The 22,616-nt window shown below is 43.7% G+C and overlaps 1 protein-coding gene across 6 annotated transcripts in view; it reads left to right on the forward strand.

Annotated features, from left to right (window-relative positions):
* The window catches only part of LOC148414373 (pre-B-cell leukemia transcription factor 1), a 111,212-nt gene that overhangs the window by 28,902 nt on the left and 59,694 nt on the right, over positions 1 to 22,616 (forward strand). For 5 of the 6 annotated variants that reach the window (XM_088430342.1, XM_088430338.1, XM_088430339.1 and 2 more), the window contains 2 exons: positions 9,470 to 10,359; positions 11,314 to 11,387. In XM_088430342.1, the coding sequence (XP_088286468.1) occupies positions 10,175 to 10,359; positions 11,314 to 11,387 (259 nt within the window). In that variant the 5' untranslated portion in view covers positions 9,470 to 10,174. The remainder of the gene's footprint in view (positions 1 to 9,469; positions 10,360 to 11,313; positions 11,388 to 22,616) is intronic. The other variant, XM_088430337.1, reaches the window with a different exon arrangement.

Raw genomic sequence — 22,616 nt, forward strand, 5'->3', positions numbered from 1 at the left:
CCTCGAGGTTATTTGTGCCTTGGTTAAAAAAACACGTTTAACCGAATAACAGAAATGAAAGCAAAAGTTCCGTCATCATCACAACGCAAAACGTCAGCATGTTCACAAAGTAAAACGAGATCAAATACATAACGTATGCATGTAAATGAATAAAAATACGGTTTGTACTAAATGTTACAACTGTTGCTGACAGTTGCACACGTTTCATGCTTTGCCCATGCTCTCAATTTAGCTGCTCACATACCTAGTTTGACATAAATGTGCTGAAAAATATTTGTATTTTTGATTCGGGCAACCGTTTTTCACATATTTTGGTACCGCAACTTAGTGTGAAATAACGAAACATGTTCAAACATATTTTTGGTTAATCTTTTTTATACGATTGAAGCTATACAATTTGTATCTAGCTAAAAAGCGTGTACAATTTGTCGACACGCTTTTTTGTGGGAAAAGGTCATGTTACAATATAACAACTTAAAAACTTAAAAAATGTAGAAAAAAGACACTTTGTCTCGTTGCAGTCTGAACTAGTATTGCACATCTATAGAGAGAGAATTCATTTTTAATTGAACTGAATCATATCATTTTGAATTGAAAATCACTTTGAATAAAAAAAAAAAAAATCAATTCCGAATCGAATCCGAGACCCCAAAATCGGAATCCACCGCAGTGGCCAATTTATGACATTTGCAAGCCTTTCAATGACTTTAATGATTGGCTTAGCCTGGACTCCTATAATGCAAAAGTCTTCAAAAGTCATAATACTCTCATTATGACATAAATACTCCTATTTCGTCCATAAATATATAAGTATACAGCGGTTACTTTTGCTAACTTTGTATTTTTACAATTTTCGTACGTAAAGTGGGCATATATATATATATATATATATATATATATATATATATATATATATATATATATATATATATGGATAGGGCTGATGCCACTGAACGTTTTGATGGGTTGAAAGTAATTATGTATTTATATTTGACGATCTTGCGGCCCTTTCAAAGTCAGGGGGTTCATATGCACGGTTTCGGATGGTGGGACGGAGTTTACCCTGCAAAGTCTAGTGTATTTCGTCGTAATGCGAAGAGACTCAAATCCCAGGCGCACACAGCATTCGCCCACTGCACGTTCATTTCATTGTTACCTTTGTTAACGGTCGGGCCTCGGAGGAGGCGTTTGGAGTTGATCGCAGAAGTCACTATCAGTTCTGGCACCGCGGGGCAAGGCACGCCCCCCCCGACAGTCGGGCTGTTGCCGTCGAAAGCAGAAGGCGTGTTTGTTTGGCTTCTCCGGCGCCGCTAACTACACCTTGAATATCTCTTACGTCCAATCTCTTATGCGCCAACGCCGGTGCCGAGCGTGCTAAATCAGCTTGATTGCACGCCAGCGTTGAGATGAAAGACTCGGAGGTGGCTACGGTAATCCAAAGAGAGCGGGTGGTCCGCTCGGAGGCATATCGTTTTATTCTCTCATGCATATTCACTTCTAAGCCTCCGAGTATGCAGATTAGTCATGTCTGAACAGTGGACCCTCCAGTCGCATCCCCCCCCTTTTTCTCTAACTGCATCCTGCTGGGCATTATGCGCAGCGTACATGTGTGTTTTTGTAAGTTTGGAGGCACGCGGGTTTGAATGTGCACGCGTGAATAAATGTTTGGGCCGCGTGTGTTCGTGTGTCTTTCGGATAAGTGTGTAGGTATGCATTTGCCAGACACATGGCTTTGTTTTGTCCTGGCAGCGCGCTCCACTCACCAGATGTTCTCCTTTTTTATCATCCTCCACTTGCTCTGCCTTCTTTGAGGTTTAGGGAATCTGTGTCACTCACATTCTACTTGTTCTATTGTCTTTCTCTCTGTTTGGTGAAGTGCGGGGAGGGCGAGCTTCCCGGGGCCTTGTGTATTATAGAAATTATGGTTTTGTGTCCTCTGTAATCACCAGAAAGAAAATCAACGAAAGGAATTTTCATTTAGCCTTTGAATTATTCATCGTTTAGGTGTTGCAGCGCTGTTAGCGAGGCACGGCTCGCATGTTCTACGACATACAAGCGCGGACGTTAAATCTGGTGATACACGAAATATCAGCGGGGACCCCCCCCACCTTCCAAAAGTTTGGAAAGAACCAGATGCTGTTTCCGAAACGCAAAATTACAAAAACATGCACTCATGAATATGCCACCACGGTCTTAACAGAAATGAATGTAAATGTGCAGATCTGCCTTTTAAATGTATCGCCGTATTCCATGAAGCCTGTTGTGCCTCTCACCAGGTTTTGTGCAAATCGGCTCTGTATGCCTGGCTAGCAATTGTACTGCGGTTATTATACGCCAACAGGCTAGGTACAGCTTCACAATCTTATTATAATATCCCGAATATAAGACGCGCCCATGTATAGGACACACCCTTAATTTTGGGGTAGAATTCTCTTATTTTCTATGTTAACGTGTATAATACGAACCAACAATGGAAAAACTATAGCAAAACAGAATAACGCTCATATTCCTGAATCTTTTTTTTTCGTTTTCATATATGTAAGTTATTTGAATAGTGTTACCGATTATCTCACATTGTGAGGGCAGCATGGTACCAAATGGCAACTCAAAACAAGGTCAGTGGTTCTCAAAATGGTGTCTGCTGACCCCCAATAATTTGGGTGTTTTGGAATTGAGTTAGTTTGTTTTAACAGTTACACATTTATGCCTTTTTTGGCTTTGTCTTTGATTTTTGGCGCCGCCTCTGGCCGCTGTTGTAGTGCATTTTGTGGGAGCAGTCGCTGTCGTTGCGCACGCATTGTTCCTTCTCTTTGTGAGAGCTGGCCCACGAGTGTCTCTGAGTTGTGTTTTCTTTGTTGGAAAGTTGTCATTTATGCTAATATACCGCAAATTAGTCATTTTTTGGTCCAACTTGCGACTGTGGATAACACGCTAGCTACTGTTAGCTTTTATCTTTCTGCGTGTCATATAGTGTTGCCTTGTATGTGTTTAGCTCGTTAACATTATTGTTTGTGCCAGATATTTCCTGTTGGTAAATGTTAGCATATTTTTGCATTGATAATCATGCTTATTTACATCTAATTAATGTTTTGAATTGAAACGAATACCATTTACAATTCAGTTGTTTGGAAAATTTGAAAAAGCTGATTTGGAAAATTTGCTTTCTCAAAGGGGTCCTTCACTCTAAAACGTTTGAGAACCCCAGAGCTAGGCTAACTGTTAGCTTAGCTACAGTACTGTACAGTACATTTTGCTGGCAGCCTCTTCTTTGTTTGTGTGGTTTGTTTATTTTGGTAAATGGATTGTTCTACAAAAATCGCTGCTCTGTTTGTGTCCGGGAACAGTTCAAAACGGATATCGCGGTTTCTGTTTCGCGTCAGTCCGAGAGCCGGTGGTTCACCGCACAAGGATTTGTTTTTTTGTAAATATCGAGCAGAGAACCACTCTTACATACCGAGGATCGTCTTTTAGAGACGGGACCAGAAGAAAAACACTCACAATCGACCCTATTGTCAGGCACCGCTTCCTGCTCAAGGACACTTCAGCAGTGCGGATGAGCGAAGGGGCGGGCAAGGTTGCAAATAAACCATCGCATTTAATCACAAGTTACGAGCGGCCTGCGGTTTGTCGCGCACATCAGCGTGTGATCAGCAGGCCGGATGCAAACGGCCGCGGCACCACTTCGCAGTCACGCCCCCGGGAGATTAAATCAAGCTGTCACCTGGTCAGCGCCCCAACGCTGTCAAATAAAGGAACATTTATAATTACGAGGGGGATGAAATTCAGATTTATTCGTTCCAAAGTGAAGGCTGCCGATCGACAGGAGGGACAGCTCTCCTCCATCTGTCGCCGTCGACGCCGCGCGCGTCTGACACAGGGATTCATTTGTCTTGTCGTCTTTGACAGTCGGATTTTCCCGCCGCACTCCCACAAGAAGCCGCGCGGGATTTTCGGAGGCAGACGAAAAAAGAAGAAACGCTGTGACAAGGAGTAGGCTCCTTATGAATGCAAATGAGTCTGGGAAAAAAAAAAAAATTCACAGAGCAGCTAGCGGGCTCCAAGGCTCCGGCATCCGTCACATCTCCCCCCTACTAGGCGCAACCCACGCCTTGCCAAGAGGGCTGAGGGCTTACAGGGGCCCTGCAGCAACAAGACACACACTCATGGAAATTCGCTGGCTGGCACACACCGCCGGTGCCACCGGTGACTTTTATTTCCAGAAAAAAATTTAGATGATAAGCGCAGCGCTTTTACATGCCATCCACAGAATGGCTGTTGGCTTGAAACTTTTATTATAAAACATTCATCTCCTCAACCTTCGACACGCGCGCGCGCGGGTGTGTGTGTGTGTGTGTGTGTGTGTGTGTCTGAGAGGATGCGTCACTTGTATCACTTGACATTTGGCTCCCCTTTTATCCGGTTTCAAGGATAGTAAGTCAAATGCAACGTGACAGGTCAACCCCTTCATATCAGTCATCCTTCACCCTGACCCAGCCTCAGCTGCACTAAGACACATATGCAGCTCCTCCGCACTAAAAATAAGCGCTAGCAACAAGATCCGGGGCTATCCGGCCCACTTGTGAACACACAGGGATCTCCTTACTCAAACAAACAAGACCACGCGGCGTAAAATCTCCATCCTAACGAGTCTGCTCCCTTGCTTGTTTCTGAAACGTTTGTGTAACCGCCCACCGTTCCGCAAACAAAAAAAATCCGTCTTTTGAAGGTCAGTAGTCTGTCGTGTCCGCGTTTACGGCCGCAAGATGGAAATAGAGGGCTAAAGTGCAATATAATCATCATTTTACCATCATATGGTATCGTCCATGATATACCGGCTTGCATTAATGGCATCATTTTTGCGGCCGCGGTGTCATCGGCTCGCGTTCTTCTGTAACGTTGGATTTACAGTGCGGGCCTCTCCGTTTCCGATTTTCGACTCGTCTATTTCCATGTGGGCTTCGAGTGACACATATCCCATGTGGCTGTGTTTACATTGACAGAACACAACCGGTGTGGCGCATGCCTGTAAATAACTCCACAAATGTCAACACCTGCAAGCAAAACACAGATTTTTTTTTTCTGTAATCTATATTGTTTATGTCTATGTTTGTATTTGGTACATGCAGCATCCACTTCAACCTGTGGGCCTGGAAGGGGGCTCCTCCCACCTGTGGTCCCTTCTGAAGGTTTCTGATTTTCCCCTAATTGGGGTTTTTGAGGTTTTCACACAGAAATGAAGGCACCCAATCACAACCAAGGACAATTTTAGTATGTCCAATACACCTGCCATGCATGTTTTTGTAGTGTGGGAGAACCCACGCGGGCTCGGGGACAAATTGCAAACTCCAAACAGGAAGGCCGGAGCGAGGTGGATTTGAACTCGGGTCCCCGAGCTATGACGTGCTAACCACTGCGCCACCGAGCAGCTATGCTGGTCATAGTTTGACAAAAATGGATTCGCGAAAGAATTAAAATTGTAATGACCGTTCAGAATTGATGTATTAAATGCCTCAAAATCCATTTTATAAACGAACAGTAAAGAGTGGAATGAGTTTCAGTTCTAAGCTGTTTATTTTCAAGAATTAATAGCTTCTTGAGCTCTTAATGTATGTAGGGGCCATTTAAATGAGTTGTTTCCAACATTTTGACTTGTACTCTTATCTAATGTAGAGATTAAAACCAAATATGAGTAAAATTAAAGAGACGGCCGTACTAAAGAACATGAGAGCGCCACATTTTGAAGTCATTGCATCAGAGTAGACTTCATGTCCACATAACATTTCATCAGACACTTTCATTCGTTTGAGACTGAGTAGGTGCTGCTCTTTTGATTATCAAAATATATTTCTGTTTTCACAGACAAGTTTTTTTTTTTTTCGCCCTGAGGGGACAACAGACCTTCAATTGAGAGAAGGCACTTATTTTTGAGGGGATGATACAACCGTTGACTACTTAGGGGTATATTGGAGTAACTTCCTTGACATTAAAAAACACATGGACTGCGTGGACTTGGCTACTATATCATACGTACAGTAGTAGTATATAAATAGCTGCATTATGATGAGACTTAAAATAAGTTGAAGAGCGATATATTGTTGCCATAGTAACCCTGGATCACCTACTTTAGAGGTCCTCTAATATTGGTAGGCATGCCACATATATATATATATATATATATATATATATATATATATATATATATATATATATATATATATATATATATATATATATATGTGTGTATGTATGTATGTATGTATGTGTATAGTTTAACATTTATCAAATCAATTTAATTATGCTCGTCTGAAAAGTTGCTCATTAAACAAGTTTAAAGACTTTTTTTCAGTACAATACCAATATTTCCCATTTTACAGAAAGCGACTATCAACTTCAGATATCATTTTTTCAGTTTCCTTGATCACATTTGTAGTTTTTCAAGCCTTAAAAAAACATGTTCAATCTCAGGCGTGTAGAGCGGGAATATATTAAACTCACAGTGTGCGCCGTTGTGGGTGCGAGCGCAGCCGACTTGATTTGCCCACCAATCAACGCGGCTCCTCTTTCGTTTCCTTCATGTGAGATCAAGTGACACGTAGGGACATTTTTGTGCAGTAAAAGAGACAATAAAGTGTGTCCGACGTGAATGTTGTTGCTGCTTTTGTCCAGTGTGACAAAAGATTTCGTAATCTCGCTCCCTCAAAAAGGATGCTCCTCCACTGCGCATTTTTCACTCGGATCACCCAAACATACCTCGGAGAAGACATTACTCACAAGCGTTGTATTTAACCAGATTTGAGCTCTTTGTTTTGCAAAATGAGGATACGACGGAGCGCGTGTGTTTCATTAAGCTCAGAACGGGATGGTCAACCAAGACGGAGCAAGGCCTCGGAAGTGCTGACTGCGCGCCTGTCGCTTAATCTATTTGAGGCGCGATTAAAGTTTAATTCGCACCCATCTCTAATGCCCGGCGTTCTGTGTGCGCGCGCTCCCGTTGAACCGCGGCGGGCCGATGAGTAGCTTGGAGCTGAGCCCTAGCTTTCCCTCTCCTCTGGAAGCAGGCCTCACTACTTTTCATGCCTGAGGGACGCCGTGAGCTGCAAACAACTGAATTTTTCATCAAGGTTACTTCCTGGAGAGACGTGGGGTGCAGTTGCAAGGTTCTCCAGTCCTAACTTACCTCGCTCTGACCCGCACACCTCTCCGGGAGGAGTTGTTTGACCCTGCCCCGCAAAGGAGAAGGTGTACTGTGCAGTCAGCAGGCTCGGTTTATTATTGAAGGAACTGGGGCCGGTTAACGTGGCTGTTTTTTTTTTTTTTTTCTAACTCCATTGTTCTTAAGCATTCATATTTGCAATGTTTAGATTGGTTATTCAATTCCATTATGTAAAAAGCCAGACCGTTAGGGTTAGGGTTGGAATGGTTTGACTCAACTTGTCACGAGCCTCCGCTCGTTACCTGTCAAGTTAACTATGATACCAAAAAGACACTTTGTTTAATATACAAATATAAAAAATGTACTTGACGTGTATCGACATCATTGGCTCTCCTCGGTAAGGTTCCCGTCGTCGTCCTTTCACGTCAATGGTGCTCAGTGTTAAAAACCAGCAACACGTTCTAATCTAAAGTGCCACGTTGGTGATAACAATTTAAAAAAAGTAACTTAATGAACAAGTTAACTTCATCTTTTGGGAATACCGGCATAGAAATAGCAGCACTCCTAGCGAGGATTTTTTCCGTCTCAGAAAAACAACATTGCATCTCCGGGAGAAAAACATCTGCTGGCTACCCGAATATTTTTACATCAACGTTCATTTGCAATTCTAATAAAAGCCTATTTATTCTTCTTTTCGCCGGGATTATTTATGCCGCGACAACACATTTGTTTTTAATGGAGGGAAAATATTCAGTGTCAGAATGTATTTTTTTTTCATTAAGGCCGAACTGGCGCTTGAGTGAATCCCAGGCACAAACGAGGCTGTTGTTGTTTTTCCCGTGCAAAGTTGAACCAACAGCCTCCGCGCAACCGGATCATTCCCGCATGTCGGATTTGCGCGTTTGAAGCGGCGTTTCCCGTGTACGGCCGAGATAAGCCGGCGTCGCTTTACGAGCCTATTAAATAGGCAATGGAATAAAACCCGATGGCTTCTGGACCGCAGACGTCCATTTCAGTGCTGCAGTCCTGCAGCTCCCGAGCGCCAGACATTATCACCCCCCGCTACCCTCAACCTCACCCTGCCCCTTGTGACAATTACCGCCCTACCTCCCTATTCAGCACGTAATGAGAAAACGGACTGATCGATTTCTGTCCGGCCAGTAAAAGAACGATAGCTGGGATTTGGATACGGCGCGGACGCCGGCGAATAGAGTGCCGCAAGATGACGTGATTTCCGACTGGAACATGACTTTACCCAGGGATGATTAAGGGAATTACGGCGCTGGCTAATTAGAATTGGGATGCGGGCAAATTATTAATTGGGGGGATCGTTTTATTTGTTTTGCTGGGAAAGGGAATGGCCAGATTGCTCACACACTTTTAAATCACTGGTGACATCCAAGTGCCATATGCTTTTTTCTTTCTTTTCTTTTTTTTAAGTGTTGAGAGTTTTTTTTTGTTTAAAGTTTTTTTTCATGGTTCGCCTTGGGAGCAGGAACATTTTATAACCATCAATATAATAATAATATATATTATGAGATAACATAAGAAAATGCCACATTTTGACTGTTTCTCTTTAAAAAGAAATGAACTGATTGTGAATTTCAGAAATTTGCAAATAAATGCGCACTTAATGACCACCAGTATGTTTTGACTATAATCATAGGTCTAGTTATCATGAAAAGATATTACATGGGGGATGGCACTTCTCCGCAGGCGGCCATGTTTGTTATAGCTACGGACAATGGTAAACGCAGCACCTGCAGCACCTCCTGCTGTCGATAGCGAAAAACTGTCTAAATCTTACAAACTACCCCTTTAAACGGAAGAAAACTTGCAAGAACGCAAACTCGCTGTAGAAAAAGTCATGGTCATAAATAAAAATCCACCATAGAGCGAAGCCGCAATAACCGATCCGCGACGTAGCGAGGGAACACCGCCCATTCCCTCCTGGCGTCAATTTTTGCGTGTGACGTGCGCCCCAATACACCCCACCGCAATTAAAACCCCCACAAAGGTGCCCAAAAAGCGCCTGATGCGGATGTTTAAATCCGACGGGAGCACATTCATCATTGTTACCTTTGTGTGCGGCAACAGCTCCGCCGTACCCATTTTGATTTATTCTTTCCTTTTGACTGATTACACGGATGTAAATATTCCGAGGGGTTAAAATACGGTGCGGTTGACAGAGTGTCTTTTTTCCAAAGCACCTCCATGCTGTCCTGTTGGGTCAGCGCCACTCAACGTTATTTATTAGGCTACATATTCACTCTCTATCCATCACCGCATGGTCACATCTCTTTATGTTTATTACAGTGGGCCACCTTCCTCGGGATGGATGATTGACGTCTCAGGAGAGCGTCGAGGTGGGACTTGCGCTCGCCGCCTTCTCCAATGGAAGCTCGACGGGGGCGGAGGCTCCTCATTAGGAGTCACTTAACACGCGTAAGAGAAACAATAACGCAAGCGGGCTCGCTCGATGCCCCGAATTCTTCGCGCGGGAGGGAGGCCGCTTGGTTGGACCGTTCTTTTTTTATTTTTTATTTTTTTTTTGCAAGATGCGCATTTAAGGAGGCGCACCACTTTTAATCGCATTAGAAGGCGCGCGTGTTCACCTCCCTCTCTCTCCGTGCAGCGGCGCAGGAGTGGCCAGAGCCAAAAGCAGCGATTCAGATCAGATTTCAGCTGGAGAAAGAGAGAGAGAGAGAGAGAGTACGAGTGAGTGTGTGTGTGTGAGTGTGTGTGTGTGAGAGGCAGTCAGTCTCCCTCCTCCCGAATCTCGAAAAGCTCAACCGAGGAGGCGCGGCGAGAGGAATCCAGAGGAATTCTGCGCGGATATTTCCTTCCCTTTTTTTTTCCACCAGCCGTCGCTCTCCGGTTTTTATCCTCCCTCCCTCCTCCTTATTACCCCCCCTTTTTTCACATCCCCGAAATAAATAGTAAAAAAAAAAAAAAAAAAAAAGAAGAAGAAGAATCGCGATTGAAAAGTTGGAGGCGAGGCAGCAAGGACCGTGGCCGAGGATGGACGAGCAGCCTCGCTTGATGCACTCTCACGGGGTAGGCATGGCCGGACACCCCGGCCTGGCGCAGCATTTGCCGGATGGCACCGCGGGGACGGACGGCGACGGGAGGAAGCAGGACATCGGAGACATTTTACAGCAAATCATGACCATCACCGATCAGAGCCTGGACGAAGCGCAGGCGAGGTGAGAGTGCTCGTGCGAACACGTGTGTTTCTCGAAAAAAAAAAACCCAAACATATTTACTGTAACAACCATAAAACGTCACAATCGCCAAACAGGATGCGTGCAAACTGCTGGGAATTAAGAAGCCATGCGATTGAAGAGAAACTACGCATAAATCAGTGTTGGAAAAATGATCTTTAATTGTGTCCAACTTTAAAAATAGTATTTCCATCAATCTCCATCAAAGAGATTTCACAACCTCCGTTTCACTTGTTACAAAGAGGCTTATACAAATACACGCTAATCCTATAATAACATGTTGGATATTGTCCTCTAATAGCACCACCACTCATATTAAGCTCAATGCATATACAACCGATGTGTTGTTTTGCACTGCATGTTTACTGTATTGTTAAAAAAAAGTCAACATTCTTATTGTTTTTCTCCCCATTTGAGTCCCCGGGAAGATAAATGGACGTGTTGCAAGAACCTCCTGCTAATATGAAAAAAAAATGCACTTGAGCTTTTGTTGTGTTGCGTTGACTAGTTGCTATATGGTTTAAAAAAATGGTGTATAAATATGCATGTTCTTCTGCATGTTAACTGAATGCATATGGAAAATCCGCTTGTGCAAAATATCACTGTTGTTGCTTGCTAAATGGCAAAAAATATTCCTGGTCAAAGATAGAATTACAAATATTTCATTGTTGTTGTTTTTTTTCTTCTCTGCTGTTTTCAAAATGACTACCCAGGAGTCTTGCTGGACATGTTGCAAAGCCTCCTGCATGCTCATATTTTTACCAAATATTTACTCGTGATGCACTTGAATATTATCTGAAAAAAAACAGTAGATTAAGTATGAATACTATTCCTAGAATTTTCTTTTCAGTGTATACTTTTCCAAAAAGACAATTGGATCATGTTAGTAGTCTAATCTAAAATGTCTATGACTAAAATAAAGTGTTCTCATTCTAGGAAACATGCGTTGAACTGTCACAGAATGAAACCAGCTCTCTTCAACGTCTTGTGTGAAATAAAGGAGAAAACAGGTAAGTTTTTTTGTTTTTTTTTGCATTGTGTGTGTTATCTATCTGCCTATACATGTTCAGCATTGTTATTGTATTCCGCGTTCCCTCCGTAGTCCTGATCCACATCTAGGCATAAAAAAGCATGGTTGTGCACATGTTGTTTCTGCATCCCCTGACAAATGTCACACAGCGTGCATGTGAGCGGTCGCAGCACACACACACACACAATGCACAGGAGTGTGTTTTCATGGCGGCTCTTTTGGGCTGGGCTTTCTCACCCTCTGTCAGCTCCCCTCGGCCCGAGTTTGATGGTGTTTGCTAAGTGAGCTGTTTTACATGCAGAGGCTAGTCGTCGACTGGGGGGGGGGGGGGGGGGGGGGTGTCTGTTTATGTTTGCAACAAGGGTCAAAGTCATGAAAAGGAATGTGTGAATTATTACTCACTTAGCAGCAAATTAAAGCGCAGCGACTCACATGATGAAAGCCCGTGATTAATCTCGGGAGGGACGTGGTCGAGCGCCGTTCCTATTTGAGAAATGGCTTTCCGGGGCTGGAAAATAAAACAAAGTCTGCAGTTTGACCTCGCGTCGGAGCCGACGCCGCCAAGCTGTCAAAAGGTTTTTAAGTGAGCCTCGTCTCGGTGCCCGGGCCGCCGTTGTTGCGTTCGCGGCCCGCGCAGACAGCTGAAAATAAACACTTAATTCAAAATGGACGTTTTATTCCTATGAGTCACACTTTGGCAGCGGGGGGTGGGGGAGGGAACCGAAAAGACACCGGGGGATTTTCTGCAGATTTATAAAGGTTAAAGAGTGCTCTGCGCGAGGAGGAATCCATAGTAGGTTGGGGCCCTCTTTCTAAATTGCGAGGCTCGGAAAAGTGAGACAGTAATGCCTGGCTCTTTGTAAACTGTCTGGCGTCTCACCGGGTTCAACCAGAGTTCGCTTTCCAAAAAGAAGAACAAAGTGACTTGGACCTTTTCCTGGCTTCTACCCCGTGCCTCCCTTTTGCTTCCCTTCCTTTCCCTTCACACCATTCTTGGCAAGCCAGACAAAAGCGAGGTTCCCTTTTTTTTTTTTTTACTGCCAAATGAAGTTTGGAAATGAACTCAACCCGCTCGAAAAGTCTCGGGATCGTTTTCGAGGAGGGAAGCTTAATAACGGCCGCCTCGCCGCGACCCCCGTCTTCGTCTTCGCCCCTAAAGTGAAAATCCTTTCAGTGCGGATGACAGAGAAAATGACTCAAACCTTCAGCATGGCATTTACAGGCAAATGTGCTGAGTGCAGTGTATGTGAGCGGCCTGTAATTTGTCAGCTCTTGTGTGTGTATATATATATATATATATGTATATGTATATATATATGTATATATATATATATATATATATATATATATATATATATATATATATATATATATATATATATATAGGGGTCGCAAGCGTGCTGGAGCCTATCTCAGCTGGCTTGGGGCAGTACTCTTAACTTGTCCTGTTTGGCCATTTTCAGCAGTAAAATGTTAATATGTTATTTGAGCACTATTGATTTTCAGTTCCAATTGACTTATTCGGTGCCAGCTATTTTCAGACTATGTAATTGGGGGAAAAGAAAAAAAAAGTACCTGGGATTGAATGTCTGGGCTCTGCGACAATTTATAATTAACGTCTTTTCTTTTGGGATTGAATGAGTTAGTACCCTTTTAAATGGCATTTTGCCACTTGATGTCAGCAGAAAATGACATGACGGTTGCTAAGGTAACAACCGTGCGTCATGTGACCAAACCCAGAAAACAGGTGAGCTGTGACGGATACATGAGCACGTGATGTCACTTTCTGTCCACAGCAAGTAGCAAAATGCGTTCTTAAAGATCGTGCATTAAAAATAATAAGGTTATCAATTGTACTCATTCAATCCCAAAGGCTTGTTTATACGTCTTTACAGAATCCAGACAAGGTACTAAATTACATCCATCCATTTTCTGTAGCCTTTTATTTTACAGATTCAAAAAATACTAGGGTGAAGAAGGGCTTTAAAGATCATTTTCCTTGTAAACAAATACATAAATAAATGAAGTACCTGGGATCAGATGCCTAAGTCTCTTGAAAGATACGTAAAATGACGTCTTTGGGATTGAATGAGTTGATGATAGACAAAATATTTACTGTGTGCTGCTAAAAATGGCTAATTAAGTATCCCTTAAGTATCGCTTTAACTCCTTCAGTACCAAGCGTTATCACAAAAGGTAACCCCAAGAGTCATTTTGACCGATACTTTAAGGTCGAGTAAATATTGTGTGCACAGAGGCGGTACTAGATGAAAGCTTGGATTCCATTCTTTACCTAGAAAAAGAAAGTAAGATTCTACCTTATTCTTTTCTTTAGTAATCGGTCATTTGAGTGACACTACGCTATTTTGGACAAAAGGAAAAAAAATGAGCTTCTCGTGAAAAGATGTGTTTTTTTTACAGCAGTGATTTTGACAATAATGTTTTTGGATTCGTTTGCATACATATACAACTCCAGTACTGCACTTTTTAAGATTCGTTCTATCCATCTATCCATTCGTTATTTAACATGACGAAAATTCTCCTCTATGGCACTGAAAGAGTTAATAGTGAAATTGAAACAAAGTATGCACAAGCTGTGAACAATGCCAACCTATTTTTAAACCGATTTTAAATCAGTATACCATACATTTTAACATTTGGCAAAGGATTTATTTGGGAATGAATCAAACCTTTATAAAAAACGTTTTTTTTCGATTAAACTTGTAGTCAATCAATGTCCAAAAAAAAAAAGAATATTCCTCCGCGAATCACGGTGCGTAGGTGCGCGGCTGGCGTCTTCCGCCGAGCGTTGACAGCGGCAATATGAGACATTGCGGCGCTGATGTGTCCACCGGCGAGCAGCTGACAAACAAGGCGGGAGCGCATGCCTACGGCGGGATATGGGCGGCCTTAACCGCTGACCCCTCCCCGCCCGCCCGCCCGCCGAGCCTCGGTGCCAGGGTCGGGCCCGTGTCAGGGTGGGAGTATTTAGCAAGCCGCGACAAGCTCAGCTGCGCGAAGCTTATGTCACCGCTCGTGGGCTCGGATTTCTCCTCTTTTTCTTCTGCTTCAAAAGATCATTGTTTTAACAGTTCCTGAGAACTTGTTTTCCTCTTCCGGCTTCCTGTGAAGCCGCTTGTTTTTGTGGAAGCGTTAGAGCAGGGGAAGCTGGCGCGTACAGGTTCAAGGAAGCGAAGCCAAGTTTGTGTTTGCGGGTGTCGGATTTCAGAGCGACTCCCATCGCCGTCCGAGAAGCGTTCCGTCGGGCCGCTCGGGCCGACTCGCGTTACCCCCCCGAGCGGGCCGGAGGGGGAGCTCCCGCACGCCGAATGCCGTCAGGCGGCTAATGCATTACGCTACTTGAACCTATCAAAGACCCGCTGAATCAGTCCATGCCGCTAACTGCGCCCGCGTCGCTAATTAGACGCACCTTTGAGGCGCCGTGGTCACTTTCACGCTTAGCGCCCGGTCAAGCGCTTTTACGTTTTGGGTGAATGTGCTGAGTTATTAACAATTCGTCTCTGATGAGCCGCGGTGAAATTTCTCCGGCGATTATGGCGGCTTGTTGTTTTGCGAACGGGACGCAATAACAATTAACTAGATGATTCCCGCCCGTGGTAATTTAGCGTGGCCTAAAACCGCTTCTCCACAAAGGCGAGCGCTTTCGACGCAACTTTTCAACGCGATGTCGACTACGGAAGTCAGGATTTCACAAGGCTCCCTTGCTGTGTGTTTTTTGGGGGGTTATTTTTGCTATTTTTCCTCCCGTGATGTCACACCCAGGCTACGTTCGGACAGCGGGGCTTAATGCTCGATTACGACTTTTTGTGAGGGCGTTTCCGAATAAATGTGACCTCTATGTGACCTTTACGTGAGCTACGAAACTGTCCGTGACGTTCCGCACAGCAGGCATGCTAAACGTTAGCGTTTGTTTACAAAGGTACCGCACCGAACGGCCGAAGTGCGTATCTGCCGATGATAAAATGACCGCCAATGAGTTTTTCCGACCTGTTTCTGAGCGCGGAATTGTGATTTTTCTCGCTTGTTGGTCACATATAGGCCGGGTTTCTGTGACCTGGCTGTTCGAACAGAAGTCGCATGACAAAAGATCGAATATGGATCAGTTTCAGGGCCAAATACTCAAGTGGCCTGGGTCACACATGAAAAAATCGTATTTGTCTTTCAAAGCGGCATTAAAAGATCGGAAAAAGGAGGCGCAAAAAAATTGGTGTCGGGTCCTGTCAAGCTGCTGTCTGAACATTGTCTTCATGTTGTAGTTTTTGAGATGGATCTTGGTCTCAAAACCACTTCACCGTCTTGGTGTCATATCTGAATCGAATCTAACAGAACGAAACAAAGAATATCGGTCATTTTGTTCAGTTTTTTTTTCTCTTTGATATATACAGCCTTGGTCTTGTCTCAGTCTTAATAATGTCTTGGTCTCGGTCGGTTTGGTCTTAACTACTACACAAGTCACACATCCCATTGTTCTTAGAACCCTCCTGGAATTTTCACGTATTAGTATTTTCAAGAGACATCGGAAAATGTACAGTTTCTTAAATATTAAGCTTTTCTTGGTCTGAATACTTAATTGTGTCATTTAAAGGGATAGTCCACTTCTATAGCAGTTTTAACAGTAAATAGCTAATTCTGAATATATATATATATATATATATATATATATATATATATTTATATATATATATATATATATAATATATATAATATATATTTTTTAATAACGCAGACCCTCAAAAAAATGTTTGGTGGGTTTATTCCGTCTGCAATGACTGAAGCAAATTGAGATTTGATTTTGTTTTCTGGCCATATCACCCTGCCCTATATTTACACATGAAATTGAGGAGGAATAAGTACTTTTTAAATTAGTGGCCAGCCAAATACGGCATTTACTAAGAAAAGCAATATGTCAATGGTTTAGCAATGTTGGTATTTTAGCAAGAAACATGACGTACCTGCGCAAAATTTGCTTTTGCGAGCCACGCAAAATAATGTGGCAGGCCGGTTCTGGCCCTCGGGCCTTATGTTGTCCAAATATGGCATGGGGCAAAGGAACAAATTGAATTTGAATGACATCATCTTTTGTCACCCACCAAGTAACTTACTAATTAGTTATAGGCGTTTTTTTTTTTTTTTCTCCACCGTTTTCTTTTCACACCAATTAAGCTGTCATTGTTCGTTTTTACAGAAATAACATTCTACAGCTTTTTAATGGATTTAATGAGCTGAGGCCTAGGTGTTATAGCTCCATCTGTTGCCGGCGCAATTTCGCCATCTTCAAACGAGGGCGAGCTCCGTCGAAAACGGGCGGACACTGGCTTGCCCTTTCTCCTTTCGGGGGCGGCTGTAAATGAGGCTTTTAAGATATTTGGTTGTAGCGGCGACGCAACAACCGGTCGAGGCGGCGGACGGAATGGTCAGTGTGGCTCCCGCCGCTGCTGTTTTTCAGTATTTAATTGACACGGCTGTCCATGATGAGTTCAGAGGTTAGTGTTGCCTCTCTTTGTTACCCTCCTCTCATCTCCACTGACAGATGGAGGCATTAGTCTCCAATGTGGCGCTGTCCTGAAACTAATGGCTATGTCCTTGGTATCCCTGCACCGGCTGCGAGACTGTATATCTGTCCCCGGCCTGGAAGTGCAGAAGCAGCAGTTTATCCCCCCCCCCCCCCCCCCCCCCCCCCCCCCCCCCCCCCTCCATGTTTTAGTTTCCACGGAAATAAGGCCGAACAGGACCCTGTCTGTTCTCTCATAAATAACTTCATATAAATAACTTCAAACATGGCAGTGAAGTTTGCCTGAGAAAATGCTGCCGGGCTTTGATTTGCGAGTTTATAGGAAGCGCGCGGCAGAAATATGAATCTAAGTGAATAAGAATAAACATGTGACGGTCCCGAGCGGGGACGCGCTGACTGTCAGTTTGCTTTTGGAGTGACTTATATCATACGCGGGTTCCCGTTTAGCCTTTCCTGTTTACGCTCTTGCGCATGCGGAGCGCACGCGTGCGTCTTTTTGCGCGTCTCTCCCGTCTGACGTATGCCCGCTCGCAATTAGGCCGGCTGATATATTATGCAAATGTTGACTGGCTTAATTGAGACATGTTAATCATGTTTTAAGAGGCTAATTACGGCCATGTATATGTGAGGTGGGAGTAGTAATTAGCCGTGATAACAGATCTGGCTGAGGGATGGTCATCTTCTGCCTGTCAACGTGTGGAGTTTGGTTGTCGTCCGCTTTTTTTTTTTTTTTTCCTAACCTGTGAAGGTATCTACATCGCATCGCCATCTTTGGTTTGTTTCCTGCACTTCTCGACGCGCTTATCTGATGCGGCCGCCCCGCGGGCAACTCTGCACGTGGGGCTGTTCTTAGTCGTCCGACAGAGATCATATTCTGATCCATTACGCTAAGAATGCCTTTCCACTTATCGAATATAAAATGGCTTTGGAGAGGAAATTTGCTGGATAGGGGAGTGGAGTTTCTCTATTTTTATCAGATGCTTGCCCGTAGTGCTGCTTTTAGTGTCTCGGTTGACATTATTGCGCTTGCAATTGTCCCCGCCATTTTTTCTTATTGGCGCCATTTGGATTTGATTGGATTTCGAGCGCTCTCCTGGAATTTGCACGCGGCTATCGGAAATGTATGCGCTCGCATTGTCGGAACGCTCATCGCCAGTGTGCTCGCTTGGGTTGAACGGCGCTCCTCTGAATTACAGTGCATTGCAGGCTTGCGGGCCGCTTGGAGGAAGTGGACCAATACTATTACGATATACTTTATATTTACTCTATATAACTTTAAAACAAAAGTACTATTAATAATAAAACGTTTTTCAGCCATTGAAAAACTTGAGCTCAATTCAATAAAAAGTCCATTAAACGTAAAAACTACAAATGTGTAAATGTGGGCTTTCTATCAATCGACAAAAGCTGACAAACATTTATATCAATGATGGGGTGAAATTACTTTGATATTATTTGATAAAATTGAAAAATAGTCTGGTCTATCGCTGTAGTCCGTGACATGATGATGTCGCTTAAGACAAAGCCATGAACTGGTCTCTACTGCCACCTACTGTCTTGAGGCGAAACACAAGTCAACAAAGAATTTTGTTTGCTGACAAGTTTGAGCGCCGCTCAACGGAATGTTGCAAAAATCGCAGAAAAATCAATGGAATAAATCCTATTAAAATGCATCTCAAAAATTGTAATTATAATGGTTTTATATGGTCCAACATTTGGACAATGATAATGTTTGTACACAAAATCTTGCACGTCCAACTGCGATCACATAGAAATGTCAATAATCGTTGCATTTTGAAATGTGACGCTTTTTAATCATATGCTGGAATTTTCAGCTCCCTAGTGTTTTTGTCCCCATTGATTCTTTTATGATATCATAAAAAAATCAAAAGAATTTCCATGATTTGTAACATAATGCCGCAAGGAAACACAAATGATTGTCAATCCAATCATCTTGAACGGAAAATCGATTCCGAGGGGAATGGCGGACCCAAAAATCGGAGACGGCCAAAGAGCCTCGCCCTTATATGCCGGTATAGTGCCCACTGAGTGTAGAGATTTTTATTCGATTTGCCTTGATGGAGATGGTCGCCCTGGCACTTGTTAACCTTTTAATTGGAGGTGTGGGATGTCATTCCGCTGGCACCCCGCCACCGCCATGTAAGTGGCGCGCTGGCAGCACGCTGGGCTCGTACAAAGGAAACACCCCGATCCAAGCCGACTTTAGACCCACAGCCCGACCCAAAATGGCAAGCGCTCTTCTTCTCGGACGGCTTAGTAGAAATGACATCAATTAATACGCGCCGCTTAAACGGGACTAAGATTAATGGTCGCCTCCCGCATGGGCTCACATCCACTGTCAGTCGCCGCTTGCCGCTCCAGATGGAATCAACACCAATCAATGAGGCTGCGCCGCTCCGCCTCCAACCGCACACACACACACACACACGTTTCAATACAGTGTGTACAGTATATATTGTATATGGAGTCAGGCGCTTACACAAATAGACAAATCTACCGAACGTCTCCATATCTCATATCACTTCGCATACGGCGCTTGCTCAGGTGCCACCGAGTGGGGTGGTTTGGCGGGGTGACTTGGGGGGGGGGGGGGGGGGGGGGGTCGTGATTGGATGTTTCAATTACTGATAGTAATGCCACAGTGTAGTGAGTCACGCAGTGCAGATAGCGCCATTTATTTTAATCAGGCGGAGAGCGAGATGGGTGTGGATGCGTCTCCCTCGTTTCAGAGCACTCGCGCATTTAGATGCAGGGGAGTGCGCTCTCCCTCGCACACACGCATTTTCAGACGCACACTCAGGTGGATTGAGAGTAGAGAGGTTGCCGTGGGTAACGCGTAGCGACAAGCTACTCTCTCCGCGAGCTATTCTAATTTATGTTAATAAACCTTTCTGTTGCTGCGAGAGACAAAGGAGGCCCCAGATGAGCCCGGGTAACCTCGGAACCTTCTCACAAAGAAGGAGGAGGAAAAAAAAAACAAGAGAGAAGTTGAACTTTGCAGAACGGCACAAATAGAGAAGGGATGTTAAATTTAGCCACTTTTTGCGTTTTTTTTTTTTCTTCCCGCGGCTGCAAAATCAAACGGATCACGCTGGCAATCTGCAGGATGGCACCCGCTGTTTCCGTTTGTGTACGTGCGTCAAGGTGTGTGCGTGTGTGTGTGTGTGTTACGAAGGAGGCTGACACTCTCTCGGGATTGGAACCTTCATTTTTGGATCACTTCCCACAGGGCAGATGTGACACGGCGGGCAGCATTTAGCGCAGCGGGACGAGAGCGCGGGGTGCAGAGGTCAGCGTCGGCCCGGAAAGGTCTTCTCGGGGAAAGTCAGCGCAAAAACCAGCCCTGAAAAAAACAAAAACCAAATCATCGCTAATCACTGCCTATTTTTGTTTCTCTTTGTCATTTTAACTGATCAATTCACTTTCTGTTCCTTTAGAAAAAAAATCCAATCTTATCAGTAGTAGTGTTTCTTAGAGAATGTCAGTCTTCATAATGTTGTGCATACTGTTGAGAAATGAAAGGAAAAGAAGTTTATTTTGTTGATGCTGGCTGTCTTTGAGGATAGCTTTGCCTGCAGCTGTTTGTGGATGATAGCTTTTGTTGCTTGAGGACAGAATGAATTCGCAGCGGTACCTCCAAAGTGGAACACGATCCGTGCTGCACGGGATGCTGCTTGGCGTCAGCATCCCGGCGTGGATGGCTTTTATTTGCTTTTACGGTTCCTCCCATAGGAAATAATGGAAATAGAAATAAGAGTCCATGTCAGGTTCAAGCTGAGGCCATCAAAACCTCCATTAAGGCCCATAGGATAAGTTAAGCACCTTATTATTCATACCTAAAACAAACACCCTTAAACACTCCCTAAAAGAGGGGACATTATAGAAAATTGACTTTTTAATGGCTTGTTTACAAGTAGTTTGGTCTCCCGAGTGCAAAGCCACTCATGAAGTGTGAAATTAAACCAAGTAACTCCTTTGTTATCTGCCGATTTCCGGGAAAAACAAAAACAAAACAAAAGATAATGTCCATGATAAGCCAATCAGGAATTTTAAAATTCTTTTGTTACAAGGCTGCACTTTTGAGCAAAGAAGAGCTGTGTTGAGCGGTGTTCATCCAATGAAAAAAAAGAAGACCTAGCATGTTGTGGATCTGATTTATTAAACTTTGAAACTACAACTCTGAAAGAAATCTCCCAGTGTAGTTTATTCACTAACCAAAGGGGTGGATCTGCATTTGTATAAAACTGAACAAAATAAAGCTGTTAGAGTAATTGTATATAGGTTAGAAGATACCAGTGATAGCATGGACTGATAGTGTATGGACTTCCACTTACATCCCCCACTGTCAGAAACCGATCGCTACCTTGCTGTCATAATGTCTCTCCTAAGATTTCAGGGGAGCGAGTGGTTTTGTAACCAGGGCCAACCCGAATGTGGAAAAAAAGAGGGATGGAAAGTGTAACCAGACAGGAAGGAGCTCTGAGAAGAGGTGGAGCTTCCTGTCCTCTCTCCTTGCGAGTAAAAGGACCTTGTCTTCCTTCCTGTTTGTTGCTTATTAAATTTTTGGGTTGCCTGAACCTGACAAAAGCCATTCAGTGTTTTGCTATGGGGTCACTATAACACAATTTAGCAATAACTTGTCTCATGTTCCAATTAATTTGCTCTCAATCTGAAAAGAAAACTTCACAGTACCTGTCACTTCTTTAAAAGCAATAAACCATAGAAAGAATCATAGAAAGCCCTCACTGAACCCCTGAAGTGCCTTTACGTACCCTCAGGGGTACTCGTGCCCCCATTTTACCACCGCATTCTTGTTGGTTGATTTTTGAACTTCTCCCGACACTATTACCAGAATAACAAACAAACAAAAAACATCTGCGGTCCTCTCGTCCGCAAATAGCGACCGCCTGGCTCATCGCATCCCTTTGCTCCATCCTGGTCGCCATGGTAACCAACGCACTACTCAGCGTTGGTTTCGAGTAGAGCAGATGGGGTTGGTCGTTGCTCATTTTCAAAAAACAGAACCGCCCCATCAAAACATTTCAAGGTCCCCAAAGCTTAAAAATGTTGAAAATTTCATCAAGGGGTACAGTATGTCTGATGACATCTCTTTCTTATTAAACGTAGGAATTGTTTTAAGCTGCGAAAAAATATATACGCATGTCTTTTTAGGGACAATTTTTGGAGGCTTAAGAAACACGTTAACTGTCTCACATACTCATGTGTAAAAGTCAAAAAGTTTAGATTAATCAACGATGTTTCGGGACTAGCATTTGTCGCTTACTTTTAAATTTTAGTTAACGTCTAAAAACCCAAACCGTTTTTGCCCTTTATCAGCAGTACAATGGGGCAATTACGGCAGACAGTGAAAAAAAAAATAGCTGGATTTGAACTTGTTTGTGCGGACTTAAAAACTGTGTGTCCTGACCCCGAAAGAGAAATGTCTCTCCTGTCCTCCAGCTTGCCTTGAGCAGTGTTAGTTCTGGACAGTTAACTTCTTCTCAAATGATCTTAATTGCGCTCATTTTCTTACTCGAGCATCATCAGCAACTTGCAGATCCACCCAACCACGCACGCCGGCGCTCATTAGCCACTCGCTTCACGCCTACAAAGAGTTTTTACCCTCCAAACATTCCAACTTATGGACTAGTATAC

This window comes from Hippichthys cyanospilos, chromosome 12 (assembly GCF_059441005.1).
Source record: "Hippichthys cyanospilos isolate Australia breed blue-spotted pipefish chromosome 12, RoL_Hcya_1.0, whole genome shotgun sequence".
Taxonomy (NCBI): domain Eukaryota; kingdom Metazoa; phylum Chordata; class Actinopteri; order Syngnathiformes; family Syngnathidae; genus Hippichthys; species Hippichthys cyanospilos.